Source organism: Balaenoptera physalus, assembly GCF_965194825.1.
Source record: "Balaenoptera physalus genome assembly, chromosome: 20".
NCBI lineage: Eukaryota > Metazoa > Chordata > Mammalia > Artiodactyla > Balaenopteridae > Balaenoptera > Balaenoptera physalus.
This window is the reverse complement of record NC_138901.1, coordinates 62546580-62561755: the sequence shown is the minus strand read 5'-3', so window position 1 is coordinate 62561755 and position 15176 is coordinate 62546580. Positions and strand designations below refer to the sequence as shown.

At 42.3% G+C, this 15176-nt stretch overlaps 1 protein-coding gene across 1 annotated transcript; it reads right to left on the bottom strand.

Moving 5' to 3' along the window:
* Positions 1-621: 621 nt before the first annotated feature.
* On the bottom strand, positions 622-12540 carry ZNF286A (zinc finger protein 286A). The gene is made up of 5 exons (XM_082441411.1): positions 12045-12540; positions 10909-10997; positions 7348-7462; positions 6208-6300; positions 622-2888 (listed from the first exon to the last, which is right to left on the bottom strand). Exons 1-5 carry the CDS (start codon positions 12079-12081, stop codon positions 1657-1659), a joined length of 1566 nt encoding a protein of 521 aa, XP_082297537.1. The 5' UTR covers positions 12082-12540; the 3' UTR covers positions 622-1656.
* Positions 12541-15176: the final 2636 nt, after the last annotated feature.

Here is a 15176-nt window from a genome sequence, read left to right as displayed (position 1 = left end):
TCCGACCCCCACCTTTCAGACCTTGGCCCCTTTCAATATATTCTTGTTTTTTAAAAACTCTTTTCAAAGCCTCTTTCTTCCCAGTCCTTCCTGTCCCACTTCCTATTGTTTTGATTTCCATTGTTGCTGGATTAGACATGACCTTGATCTCTTTTATCACTTCCTTAAACTCTATTCCTCTTCTTTTCCTCAGTAATAGAACTAAGGTCTACAGAGGAAGCTATAAGAATTATAAGAAGTAACGGGGATAATGTGGAGGGGGAAGAGTGCAGGCTGATTGCTGAACGTCCAAGGATAGGATTTAGAAGAGGAGAAAGAAGAAACCTGTAACTAATCTTTCCCTCTCTATCTTTTCTATAATTTTCTTCTCACACCATATAACAGAGCAACAATAAAAACTGACATTTGTATAGTGTTTTGCTAAATATTTATTTGAACTTTTGCTTTTGTGTTTCCAATCCCACCACACGGTTCTTTGGTCACCCATGTAACTTATGTCAATCAACCACTGTGGCTTCAAGCCTTTTCTACCTTCCTTGGGGCCCTGGGATACAGCAAAGACCAACCAACATACAGGACAACAAAAAAATGTGGGTAAACGTGAGACCTGAGAAACGGCAACTTCTTCCCGGGGTGCGGGGTAGGGGGAGAAGCCGCTTGTCCTCCTGAAGTCACTGTCCTGTGACTCTCTTCCATATGTGACACGAAGGTGTTTGTGCCTCAAAGCTGCTTCAGTTCTTCTTCTTGTCCGAGACCCTACATGTAACCACACATGGAACCCATCAACTTTTCACTCTGCACATCCCAGGGGCTTTCTCTCCAAGTGACAAAACATACTTTACAGAGAGCAGAATAAGGTAAAGAAATGAAATCTCCCTAATACTGTGATTACAGAAAACCAAGGATTCATTCAGTGCCAAGGATAAGAAAAGAGGGACTTGATCAAAAACTACAGTTAAGATTCTGACTCTTTCTCTACCTCAGGGTAACTTCCCAGGAAGTGTAAAGTGAAGATGTACCCAGCGGGGGGATAATCATCTAAATCTCAGCATAATCCATGTGAGCATAATTTAGACCTCTTATATTCATCAAATGAGACAGTAGCCTTTGGGGTTGGGAGGGAATCCAAAGCACATTTCAGCTCTTAACCTTTAAGTTTTTATAGTTAATGTAAAAGAAATGACATTCTCTGTATATCTGGGTCTCCACTTTGGATTCAAAGAGCAACAGCTCTGTGTCTTCCCGATGATAAGAATATGAACCCTCTGCCTCACCTACCAGATAAGAATGTCCTTACAAAGTGAGATGCTATAACAGGCTTTGATGTGACAAAGAGGGGGGAATTGGATTTCACGTTGATTGCATTACTACCCACTCCCAAGGATTTTCTGAATTTCCACAAAAGGGTATTTGGGGGGCAAGGGGGTGGGTTAGGGATCAACCTTTGAGATTCCTGGCTGGAAGCATTCAGAATGATCAAATCAATGGATATAAGAAACATTCTGTTTATGCCTCAAAGCTATGTATTATGCAAGTAGAGTTAGATACACACAGAACTGGTCCTCAGGCAGCAGTTTATGGGTCTTCCACACAAACTGCTCAGGTATTTAACACAGCGATAAAACCAACTCACATTTCTTCACATTCAGTCATTTTTCAGGGCTGCTCTTCCGTGTGAATCCTTTGATGTCTGATGAGGGATGAACTGCACTTAAAGCTTTTTCCACATTCGTTACACCTATAGGGTTTCTCCCCAGTATGAGTTCTCTGGTGTTGAATAAGGGCTGATGAATGAATGAAGGCTTTTCCGCATTCGTTACATTTGTATGGTTTCTTCCCAATATGAATTCTTTGATGTTTAGCGAAATTTGAGCTCCGGCTGAAGGTTTTCCCACATTCGTTACACTCGTAGGGTTTCTCTCCGGTGTGAATTCTCTGATGCTGAACAAGATGTGTGCTCTGACTGAAGGTTTTTCCACATTCATTACATTCGTAGGGTTTTTCTCCGGTATGAACCCTCTGATGTTTGGTAAGGGATGAGCAGTGGCTAAAGGCTTTCCCACATTCCTGACATTTATAGGGTTTCTCTCCAGTGTGAGTTCTTTGATGTTTAATGAGTGCTGAAGAATGAATGAAGGCTTTATCACACTCGTTGCATTCATAAGGCTTCACCCCTGTGTGGATCAGCTGGTGCTGCACAAGGTGTGTGCTTCGATTAAAGCCTTTCCCACACTCACTGCACTCATACGGTCTCTCTCCAATGTGAATCCTCTGATGTATTGCAAGGGATGCGCTTTCTGTGAAGGCCTTCTTGCATTCGCTGCACTCAAAGAGAATTCTAGTGTGAGTTCTCTGATGTTTAGTTAAATTCGCCCTGTGGCTGAAAGACTTCCCACACTCGGTGCAGCTGTAGGGTTTTTCCCCGGTATGGACTCTCTGGTGTCGAATGAGCACTGAATGGTAAGTGAAGAGCTCACCACAGTCATTACATTTATGAGGTTTCTTCTCTTTGTAGGTCCTCTGCTTTTTCATTAAGGTTGATTTCTGTTTCAATCTTTTTTCAAGGGTATGGAAGGCACAGGATCCTTTGGGAACTCTGTCTTGAGTGAGAAGTACTGACTTCTGGCTCAAGTTTTTCCAGTAAACATCATGCTCATGAGCTCTCTCTTCCGGGAGTGAATTCATGTGGGTGAACATTTCTCTCAAGCGTCTCTCCTGATTTCCTTGCTGATTCTCTAACCGGTTTTCACATGCGAGAGTTGTTTCCAAGTTGGAGTCATAGACACCATTCCTTGTCAGCCTGTCTATGACTGCAACCTGGCATGATTCTTCTTTGGAAAAATCTTGCACTGAAGTTGAATCTTTGCTCCCGGGTCTAGTCTCTGAGTCTGAAACAAATTGGAAATGCAAATTTCCTTTGTTTTCTGAATTCAACAAAAAGGCAGGTCTGTAATGGGTAAGAGTTAATGAAGGTGAAGAGCATGGCTTCAAAGAACAAGTGGATTTGACTCTTAGAAGATGACTTGCAAAGAGAAGCAAATGGAGGGAAACAAATGCACAGTAGATGCAGAGAAAATCAGCAGACCCTACCCAGGAATCAGAATGGGGGAAAGATGACCAAAAGACAGGAGAAGGAGGGATGCAGATGAAGCACCATTTCACCACATGAGCAGGAAATGAGCATCCCAGATCAGGATAGGGGAGGAACAACCTCTATAGAATATCAAGCACTGTCATAAACTTCCAGGCAGTTACCACCTTAGTGCAGGGCACAGTGATGACTTCTAAGTTTCCAGTTACCCAACCCTACTCACATCCTAATATGCATTCCATTTCCAGTTTAAAATCTTCCCTAAGAATTCTTTTATAATATGTCCCTGTTGAAAAATCAATGATCTCCCAAAGATATAATGGCAGATACATTAAATTATATCCGAACAAGGCTAATCATTACAACACTAATTGAGGTAGCAAAAGACTGGTAACATCTCAAATATTAAAATACAGTAATATTTTAATACTATAAAGAACTGATTAAACTATGGTGTACACATACAATGAAGTATGTGCAATTTAAAATAATAAAATTATTAAAATATTAAACATTATATTATTAAAATAATGAGAATGATCTTCTATTGCTATGAAGTGATCTTCAGGATACATTAAACTTAAAAAACCCAGCAAGCTGTGAAGGAGTGTGTATGGTCTGCTACTTTTTGTGTAGGGGAAAAAAGGGGAGATACAAATATATAGACATATTTGGTTATATTTTCCAAAACTAAGGACAGATAAATGAAATACTAATAAAAATGACTGCCTACAGAGAGAACACCAGAATAGAGAGGGCAAGGATGGAAGCCAACCTCTCTGAATATATCTACTATAAATCTATTAGAATTTTTATATTCAATATGAAACTACTCTATAAAGCTAAAATAAAGAGTTTGGTTCAAAAGAATATGTAAATAGACCAATGAAACAAAACAGCAATTTCAGAAGTAAAGTCAAGTAAATATAGGAATTAAGGACAATACAAAGGTGGTATTTCAGTCAGTGAACTAAAGATAATTTGTTTTTACAACAAATGGTCCTGTGAGTGATTAAACATTCAAAAGACAGTTAAGTTAGATCTGCCCCTCATTCCACAGAGCCAAGTGAATTCTGTTCCTTCATCTATGTACTCTTCTATCCATTTATTCAACAATTACCTATTGGATGTCTACCATATGCTAGGCTCTGGGGAAAAACACGCAGTCCCTATGTATATGAAGGGAGAGAAAATTTAGTCTAACATCTACAAATACATATAAAAATGCACCTGTAGTAAGTACTAAGAAATAAAAGGTGAATGATGCTGTGAAAGATGATAAGGGGAACCCAGGGGGATGAGGGGAGGCCTCCCTGAGGAGGTAAATGGCTGAGCTGAAATTGAAGTGGGTTTGGGGCTCAGGTGAGTGTTCCAGGTAACAGGTACCGCAGCACGGGGGTGAGTGTTCCAGGTAACAGGTAGAGAAGCAAGGGGGTGAGTGTTCCAGGTAGAGGGCATGACATGTACAGAAGCCCCAAGGTGAGAGGGGACATTCAGGAAGAGCACAGTGGTTGAGAGCAATGGACTCTGAAATCAGAATGCATGAATTTAATCCCAGCTCTGCCACTTACTAGCTGTGTGACCTGGGGCATGTTGTTTTACGCTTCTACTTCAGTTTCCTTATCTGTAAGATGGGGCAATAATGGTACCTACCTCATGAGGAATACAAACACCACCTACCTTAAGGAGCGTTTAATGAAAATATTTATAAAACACTTAAAACTCTGACACAGCATCGGTGCTACCTAAGTGTTTGTTAAATCAGTAAAACATAAATTGATATAAGGATAGTGTAGGTAGGTAGAGGTTGTGACCTCAAAGGGTGGTCTGAGGATCCCTGGGAGTCTGTAGGTTCAAAACTATTTTCAGAATAATGCTTAGATCTTATTTGCCTTTTTCATTGTCTTGACATTTGCACTGATGTTGCAAAAGTGATGGTGGTAAAACTGCCCACAACTTATGCACAAATCAGGACAAGACACCAAATGTACTAGTAGTTGTATTTTTCCCCACCATGTACTCTCAGTTAAAAAAAAAAAAAAAAAAAAAAGCCAGTTTCACTTAAAAATTTCTGAGGAAACAACAGGAATTATTACTAACTTAATAAATTAATTTTATTTATTAAACCTTGACTACATGCCTTCTTAATATTCTGGATGATGAAACAGGAAATATTCATAATGCAAGTCTGCTCATATCGAAGTATGATGCCTGACTTGAGGAAAACCACTCATGAGACTGTTTGAGAGATGAACTGGCCATTTTTTTTTTCATGGACCATCACTTTTACTTGAAAGAATGACTGACAAACTATGTTATCCATGTTGGGTATTTGGCAGATACTTCCTCAAAACTAAAAAAAAAAAATGAGCCTGTCACTTCAAGGAAAACAACTGACAGTATTTGATAAAATATGAGCTTTTGGGCAGAAATTAGAATTTTGGAAAACTTTTATCTACCACTGAGAGCTTGATAGCTTTCTAATACTTAAAGGCTTTTCTGGTAAGGTCAGTGGTGATACTGAAAATTGTGGTTTTTAAAATATCGCATAATGTATTGTGTCAATATTTGGAAGATATGCATAACTCAGTGAACCAATATTTTCCAAAAGATCAATAGATTTTAAGAGTAGGAAAAATTCATGGATACGGTTTCAGATGCACCTTGCACCTAACCTTTAAGAAACTACCACTTGCACAGCTTTGGTGTAGTATCAGAATAGCCAAAATTATCTGGAAAGTATAGTAATTATTTTTTTGTTTGTGTTTTTTTTCTTTATTTTTTTTTTAGTAAGGTTGTTTCTTGATGTGGATGCTAGCTACATGAATGTGTTCAATTTGGGAAAATTCATAAAACTGTGCAGTTATGATATTTTAATCTATTTTACATTACAAAAAAAGGAAAAGAAAAAAGGCAAATGAAGCAAATGTGAGCATATGTTTGATCTCAGTGTTATTTTATTTCCTTGACTTTGTATGTATTCAAAATGCAATATAATTTAAAATAAATAAAAGCATGTTGGCACTTCTATATTCTTTCTTAAGCACTGAAGAGCGCCACTTCTTTACTGTCTTGTGGGGTTATTCCTTCCGAAGATTCCCGTCTATCTGACTCACCTGAACAGCTGCTTTTGGGGGCTTTTCTCTCAAGCATCAATGGTTCTTTTCCATTCTCCAAATTGTGGTTCTCAGGTTTGGAAACTGGAAGCCCTGCTCATTAAAAAAGAAAAAAAAAGAAAGAAAGAAAAAAAAGGGACTTAACTCTTTGTGATGGGCACAAAGCTCTATCCCAGAGCACGGTCCCAACCCCTGGATCCACAAAAGACAGGACATCATAGGAAGTTCTGGAATAAGGGAGCGGAGGGCCTCTAAATGAACCTTAAAACAGGTGCAGCAAGAGCCTGGGCCTCATAAGGAGTTACATGCGTTTGAAAAGACAAATATTTAGCCTGTAAAAAAATAGAAGAGAATTTCTCTTGTTTACTGTGGGAGTTCTAGGGAGATACTGCAGACCAGTCCTCGGCTCAGAGAAGGAGTTGGGTGAAGTGGGACCCCAGTGGCAGCACCACAAGCCTGTGACTCTGTGACTAGCTGTCTTCTGATGTTTTTCCTTTCTTCCTTCTTCAGTTACTAGAACCTGCTTTCTTAGGGAATTTATTATACGAGGTTTGGGAGGAGCTAACATAGTTCCTTCCACCACTGATACGAACACATATGTGTACATGCATGTGTGTACATGTGTACACATGCACATACCTCCCCCCCCAGAGGTGGGCACAGTATCCAAACTGGTCAGAGCATACTCTATCTCCCTGGCTCGAGTTACTGCTTCACTGATGGACATGTGACCCTATTTGCTGAAACTCCCAGGATAGAAGCCTTCTTTTTTTCCTTAGCTCTCTAACTGGAAGAATAATGTAACCCTAGAGTGGCCAATGGCCATCTGTGACTCACAAGAGATCAGGGCAAGCTATACCACGTAATTAAAAAATAAGTAAATAAAAGAAATTCCTGACAATATATCTGATTCCCTTTTAAGCTAGTGTGAATTCGGTTTCTGTCACTTGAATCCAAAGACTCCTGATACAAAACAAGCCTAGACATTTCACCAAGAACCCAGAGCAGAAACAGATTTTCTCTGGGCCCAAAGGGATCAATACTTTACGATTACTGGCTTTGTTATGCTACTTCATTGTCAATAAGGTAATGATGTCCCTGTAAGCAGGGACCAGAGTCACGGTGGGAGCCCATCCTTACAGAGCGAGACCAGGTTCCTGTAGTTCTCCAGCATCACGTCCCTCTGTGCAGGATCCAGCCTCCCCCACTCCTCTGGGGTAAAGTCCATGGCCACATCCTTGAACGTCACTGATGCCTAAGACACAAAACATACTTTTGTTCACCATCTGTAACTCCACAGCCTCCCTTTCACCCCGCAGTTTCTGTTGGCCCTGGAGTAGATGCGTAGATGTATTCAACGGGGGAAAAAATCACTGTGAAAAATGACAAGCATTCTCATGTGTCCTGGACATTCCATGGAAAGTCACTGGGTATCAATTACGTGCCAGGCACACTGTCCAAGATTCAACATGAGAACCAAACGAAACAAGACCACGGTTTCTCCACTGACAGACTAATTTTTCTGGGGAACAAAGAGGTAAAACATGAACCAATGAATCAACAATGTAGTTTGGCAAAGTAAACAAAATATAGGCAGAGAAAAAAAGGCATGTGTCTGTATAATTCTCCTGTGAGTCCTCGCCATGGAATGAACAGACTGGCACCAAATCCAGTGAAGCACGGAATCAATTCAAGGCAAGATGCATTAAATTGGAAAATGACAGCAACAAATTAATTAAGGGTACAGATATCACGTATAAATGTTTATGGGTAAACACCATAGGATTATTTATACAAGACATAAAATACAAAAACTATATGGAGATAGACACATACCAGTACTGAACATGTCTCTTTAAGTAAAGATATAGAGAATGGGAATAATATTCCAGGTTATTGAAATAAATATATACCAAATGCTATAACTGGATAGAAAACACCTTCTATTTAAATATTCATGAAGCACTTGCAAAAGTAACAAAGTAAATGTTAATAAATTCCAAAACAGAGATGAAAGAGCAATAACTGATAACTGAAAAAACATATCAAAGTTTCAAAATAATGAAATAAAATGCAAAAATCAATGCCATAAGGCTAAAATTGTACTCAGAGGAAACACTTCAATTTCGTTAAAAGAAAATTAATATAATTAAATGAACAAAGCATACAAATCAAATTAGAGACAGAACCCAACAACAAATTAGGGAAAACAGAAGGAATTACAGGATAAAAGTAGAAATTAAGGGGAAGAAAAACAAGAAAAATAAGACAGCTGGGAAATCTGAATAAGAGCAGTAGGTTATAGTACTATACCAATGTTAACTTCCTGATTTTGGAAAAAGAATAATAAAAGCAAGGTGAAATACTAAATTTTGGAAAATCTGAAAGGAAAGCATATGAGAAATCTTTCTACCACTTGCTAAATTTCTATAAGTCTCAAATTATTTCAAAATAAAGTTCCCCAAAATGGAAATAATCTGAGACTTAAAAAATGTAAGAATCATCCTTGGAAAATAAAACGTAAAAATCATTAAGCAGCTACTAAATAGACAATATACTGTGAGAAAAAATGACTTTGATCCTACAATCTGCATATCTATAGCTAAACTGACAGTGGAAATTAACTTCCAAACCATAAAAGAAAAAAAAAATCAGAATAACAAAAATGCAAACTACAGCACAAAAGGCAGAAAAAAATACAAAAGAAGAAACAAAGCATAGTAAACACAATTATAAAAATCACATAACAAGAAAAATGTGAAACATACAAGTAATCATCATAATATGAATAAATTAATTTCTCTTATAAAAAGGTTTCTTAAAATAGCCACATCCTCTTTACAGAAAAGAGATCCAGACAAAACCCCCAAAGTTGGGGATGGAGGGGGGATGGAAGGAAATATAGTATACCACATATCTGAATACAGTACTTCAAGCTCAACAAAAACATGGAAAAATATACACAAAACCGTTACCCTCAGTAGGGAGAGGTGGTGGACTGAACTTGGGGAGGTAAGGACAGGTAATATACTTTAATATTTATATACGTCTGTACCGTTCACCTGGTTACCATGAGCAAAAATTAAAACTCTAATTATTAAAAAAGTCTAATAAGTAAAAGATAAACAGCCCAGGCAAATTCTAATAAGAAAGACAATTGCAGTATTAGCATCAAACAAAATCCAATGCAATGCAAAAAGGACAGTTTTAAAAATTTCCATAAAAGGTTTAATCCATCCTGAAGCTATAAAAGCAGTCTTGAATCTAATATTAATGTGTTGAAATGTATAAAGCATTCACCCTTTTTCTGGTACCTGTACTCTGACTTTCCTCTGGCTGCTATGCCTGTGGCCACTTTTAGGCCATGCAGTTCAGGTCGTACAGCTCCATCTCTGACCCATGGGTGGGATGTGTGTTTGTATGTGTATGTACAGGTATATTTTCTAGTCTGATCATCACACTCAGATTTGCCAATAATGGTCCAACAATGGGCCTAATACCCATTATAGAGTTAAGCTCAGTCCTTCTTCTGCAACGACCAGAAGGGAAGATGCCCCTTTTCTCTGATCTTCAACATGGGAAGATGTAGGCCTAAATTTGTTAGGGGCTACCCTGCACGAGAAGAAAAGCCTGCTTGAGTGCAAAACACACAGAAAGAAAAGAAAAGGTCACTGAAATGTAGAAAATAGATTCTAATGTCACTGCCTGAACTCAATTTTAGCCAGACCTGGATTTTTCACTTATAATAGTCAATAAATACCTCTTTTTGCTTAAGCCAGTTTGAATCGAGTTTTCATCAGGTGCAACTTAAAGCTTCTTGACTAATGAAGTCTTCAATATTCACATAAGGTATTCGAGAAACCAATGGAGGCAAGCAAGTATACAAGGATCCTGAGAAATCACGTTGACAAACAGCAGCAATGTGCAATGTCCACTTTCACACTTTGGATTAAAGTAGCAAAAAGAGAGGCTAGTGGAGGAATCTTTGCATTGTGGTATGACACACACCATGGAGAACTCTCTTCTCCCACTCAACTTCGTTTAAGAAAAATGTTCAGACATACAAAAAGTTGAAAGACTAACACACTAATCACCCACATACAACTACCACTTAAATTCAGCAATTCTTAATATTTGCCCTTGGGGAAGTGAGCGTTTGGAAACTGAGTTGTAACTTGGTAACAGTTCACCTCTAAAATACATCCGCATTCATCATCTTGTTGGGCTGGATTCTAACTCTTTAAATTAAATCTTCTATAGGTTTCCCTTTCCAGCATTCCTTTGAACTATTTGAGTACTCACTATGTTCATAATTCACTCCAGCACTTCAGGTGTTTTCTTAAATTCGTACTTAACAGTCATGTGTATGTTGTTTCCCCTAGTGAAACATACATTTTAAGAGGTATGCACCACATTGTCTTTTAAAATCGTTTCCCAAATAACAAGCATAGAAATTAGCTAATGGGCTAAAGAAGGGCAATGCTCCTTCCACGTCTGCTGAGTGATAATAAATACTAGACGGACAAGATACAACGAAGAAGCAGAAAACATTTTCCACTGAGCCCTTTAGTCACTCGAGTTGTCTCTTAGAATTAGAACTCAGCTCTAATGGACACAGAAACTCCACATCAAAAAGAAGGGAGTGCGTCTGCACTCCGAGAAATAAGGTGGAATTTCAATAACCAGCAGAGACTCACTCACCTGCGATCTGGCTGTGAGGCGCAAAGCTGCCACTTCTCCCTCTTCTGTCCTCTTTTCTTGGGAAAAGGGAGAATCCTGTGAAGACAGAGCTAAGGGCAAGAAAGCAGTCATGATAGGGCCTAGATCTACCTTGTGACTCAGATTTATGAGCTTAAAATTCTCGGGACTTCCCTGGTGGCCCAGTGGATAAGACTCCATGCTCCCATTGCAGGGGGCCCCAGTTTGATCCCTGGTCAGGGAACTAGACCCCACATGCATGCCGCAACTGAGTTCGCATGCCACAACTAAGGAGCCCTGGAGCCGCAACTAAGGAGGCCACCTGCCGCAACTAAGACCCGGCGCAACCAAATAAATATATAAATATTAAAAAAAAAAAAATTCCCACCACCGTACTCCTGGTATTCCCTACAAACACTGCGACTGAAGGCAGCCTGAAACAACGACATCCTGGAAGACGGCACTCTCTGATCCGGAAATTAAAATAAGTTTTTCTCTGAGCTTAATCTACATTAAATTAATACGGGAAAAAGAGGCTCAACGGTTCTGAAAAATCACCCTGCAAGCTTAGTCTAAACGTAGCTTGCTGGATCCCATCTCTAAATAATTATCACTAGCTGAGACTGGGGTACAATCTAGAAATCCAACAAGCACAGGTAGGGGCAGGGTGTGGATTCTGATATAAGAGGTCACAGACCAAACTTCTAGGAGAACTGGAAGCCAGTCACTGACTCCTCTGCCTGGTGCCTCCTCTATTAAGCAAAGTATCTGCTCTACTGAAACCAAAGGGTTTTTGTCCAAAGTGGAGGAACAGGAGTGGAAAATACTTTTGCCAACCAAAAAGCTAAACTGTCAGACCCACTGATGAGGTTAGGATGGTATAATCACCCGGGAGGAAGAAGGTGTGAGACAAACTACGAGGCTATGCTCAAGCCTCAGAAGATGACATTTCGCTCACATTTTGGCGGTGTCTTTGGAGGGTCCGCTGTGTACCCAGCTGGGATCCCACAGCACGCCCTCCACTCTCACCCAAAGAGCCCTTCCATCCGCAGACAAAGGAGCCGGACAGCAGTGACTCCCGTTCAGGAGGAAGAATTCGGCCCGGTCCCCAGCACAAGTTCAACACCGGCCCCCCTCACCGCTCTTCCCAGGCATTTCGGCCATATCTGTCTCCATGGTCACCACCTCCTCCCGGCCGCGAAGGTTCAGCTCTCCCCCCAGCGCAGCCCTCGCCGCGCGGAGGAGCGGGAAGCCCCGAGGCCTCGTGGTCCTCCTTCCCGCCTCCCCTCGGGGGGCTCCTCCGAAAGGCTTCGCTCCGTCCCGAGCCGGCTTGGCCCTCGAGGCTGGCACCTGGAAAGCCGGGACAGCATCCCTGAGGCTGGGCGCTCGCGCCTGGCGCTGCCGCTCGGAGCTGCGCGGCGGCCGCGCGGCCGGAGGAGAGGCGCCCGGGCCGCAGCCAAGGGGCCGCCGCGCAGACCAAGCCCCCGCCCACCCCGCGCCCCGGGGCTTCGGGGATGGGGCTCGTGCCTGCCCTCGACGCCCCTTTCTCCAGCGCGCACTCCACCCGGCTCGGCGCAGACTAATGCCCCGGGGGCACCGCCGAGGCCGAGCAAGGAGAACCGCACCTGAGCAACAACTCACCTTCCACGCCGGGCCTCACAAAGGCTACGAACTTCTCTGGCCAGCGGGGCCGCGCATGCGCAACAGCACAAGGCAAGGCTGGCGGGCCTCGTCCGGCCCCGGAACTACGATTCCCAGAAGCCCGCGGGAGTGGCCGGACTCCGCTCCTCAGCAGGTGGGAGCTCGCGTAGCGCGGTTTGGGGAATCCAAGGAGCCGTGGTCTCCCTCACTCTCGCGAGAGTAGCGGTCGCTTAGCTCGTGCGGGATCCTGCGGACACGCGAGAGCGTGAACCGCAGAGCTGCGTTGTTGCCAGTCCGGCGCTGTGTCTGCACGTGGACCTGCCGACGCTGCCCACGCAAATCACTCCAGTGTAAGGTATCTTAGAGTATATGGCTTTCCCCATATTCTTGTCCTCCCAAGACTCATCCTTTGCCGTCAAACAATGTGAAAGGTGTACTTTGCAAACCGATGTGCATGCGTCCGTAGGCTACTTGTTATACTGAAAATTCACACGTGTGAGATAGGGGAGTTGAAAAGATTTAACCAGTTTCAACAAATTTGAGCAACAGGTTATTTGCAAGCATAAAAATTAGATTTATCAAAGGAGGTGTTCTCTCAAGGGAGCACGTTTCGTCTCTAATTCTGTTACTGGACACACCCAAACTCAAAATGTCTAAATGCCCCTCTTCTTCTTTAAAGGTTTTTTTTTGTTTGTTTTCAAAATTTATTTATTTTTATTTTTGTCTGCGTTGGGTCTTCGTTTCTGTGCGAGGGCTTTCTCTATTTGCGGCAAGCGGGGGCCACTCTTCATCGCGGTGCGCGGGCCTCTCACTATCGCGGCCTCTCGTTGCAGAGCACAGGCTCCAGACGCGCAGGCTCAGTAGTTGTGGCTCACGGGCCTAGTTGCTCCGCGGCATGTGGGATTTTCCCAGACCAGGGCTCGAACCCGTGTCCCCTGCATTAGCAGGCAGATTCTCAACCACTGCGCCACCAGGGAAGCCCGCCCCTCTTCTTCTTAGTGAGTAATATTACTGCTCACAAACCCATTTGCAAAAACCAGGAGCAGAATATCCTCAACTATCGCTGTCTGTTCATCACGAAGTCCTATTTATTGTATTCTCCAGTTTGTCCATCTTTCTCTTTTCCCACCAGTATTACCCTAGCTCTAGCCACCGACATTTCACTAGGATTACAGTACCAGTCTCTTAGCTGATTTCCCCAAGTCAAGTTTGCCTTCCCACCAATCTATTTGCCACACGTTCTGGCTCGTGATCGTTCTGAAGCAAGAATAAGATGTTACTTAACCCTTCAGTGGCTTTCAAAAACTTTGGGAAAGATGATTTTTAGTTCCTACAAGAAGGCACCCCCTTATCCAGTTCCCATTTTCCAATGTGGTTCTCATTATCTGAGCCTCCTGGTATTCACACCTGTGTGTAATCCACCCCCCACTGAGTGTGGATAGGACTTGTGACTTACTTTCAACCCATAAAACATAACAAAGGTGACATGATTCTAATGCTTGTTTTGCTGGGGTAATCCTCTTTGCTGGCATTGGTGAAGCAAGTGTAATGTTGGGGAAATCCACATGACAGGGAACTGTCAACCAGTAGGGACCTAACCCCTGCCAGCAACCCCCAGGTACTTGGAAGTGGATCATCCCTAGTAGAGTCTTCATATGAGGACCCAGGCCTGGCTGAAACCTTGACAGCTGGCTGCAGAGGACCCAGCTAAGCTGTGCCCGGACCTTCAGCCACAGATACCGTGAGATAATAAGTGTGTGCTGTTTTGAGCCACTAAGTCTGTAGTAATATTGTTATACAGAAAAAGGTAGCTAACACAGCATCCTAATGTAAGTGGCTAGCTCCTTGTCCAAAACCCAACCTGGATGCCTCTGGAAGGAGGGAGGTTGTTGGATTGAGAAACTATTGAAAAACTGATTGGAGACCTTCTGGGAGACAGATGGCTACAGTTGGTCCTACGGGGTGTGTGTGTGTGTGTGTGTGTGTGTGTGTGTGTGTGTGTGTGTCTACGTGGGGAGGGAATGGTAGCAGCAATGGATAGCTCCAGATGCCCCAAGGGGACTGCAGGGAGGTGCTTTCTGTTGTTTTGTGTGCTCTTTTCTGTTCACTCCCACATTGCCCTGGGAAAATCTTTGCCCACTCTTTCACCATCACACAGGGTAACCTTAGAGCTGGTCTGGGAGAGGCGTGGATTGTAATACAAGATACAAGTAGCTCCACCTCAAAGGTTTTTATTCACCTTTCTCCCACCCTGATACACACAAACACCCACACACATATATACGTGCACGAACACACACACAGTGAGCCAGGTGATTATTGCAAAAAAGAGGTGGGATGATGAGGTTCCTTGTGGGATAAGATCACCTGGTAGGAAGAGGGAGGTAAATGGGGAGTGATCTTGCCCCATTTTTAACATCATAGATTCTCTGCTTTGAAAATAACTCAAATTTCCCTAAGCCCCCTTTTCCCTCTCCACATACACATACATACATATAATTCAGCCACAGCTTGTTCCCTTCCTGGTGAGTTGAAGGAGGTATAGGAAGTACCCCAGGGTTTTGGTTCCCTTTGTTCCTACATTACCAGCTTATATCCTGGGATTGGGGAATGTGGACTCACAGTCAAAA

What these genes read in the sequence shown, in the direction of transcription:
- ZNF286A (XM_082441411.1), bottom strand. Translation starts at nt 12,081, where the DNA reads ATGGAGACAGATATGGCCGAAATGCCTGGGAAGAGCG. An exon ending in CAGGAACCTGGTCTCGCTCT is followed by an intron (nt 6,301 to 7,347) that starts GTAAGGATGGGC and finishes TTTAATGAGCAG; the next exon opens with GGCTTCCAGTTTCCAAACCT. An exon ending in CCCCAAAAGCAGCTGTTCAG is followed by an intron (nt 2,889 to 6,207) that starts GTGAGTCAGATA and finishes AATTTGTTTCAG; the next exon opens with ACTCAGAGACTAGACCCGGG.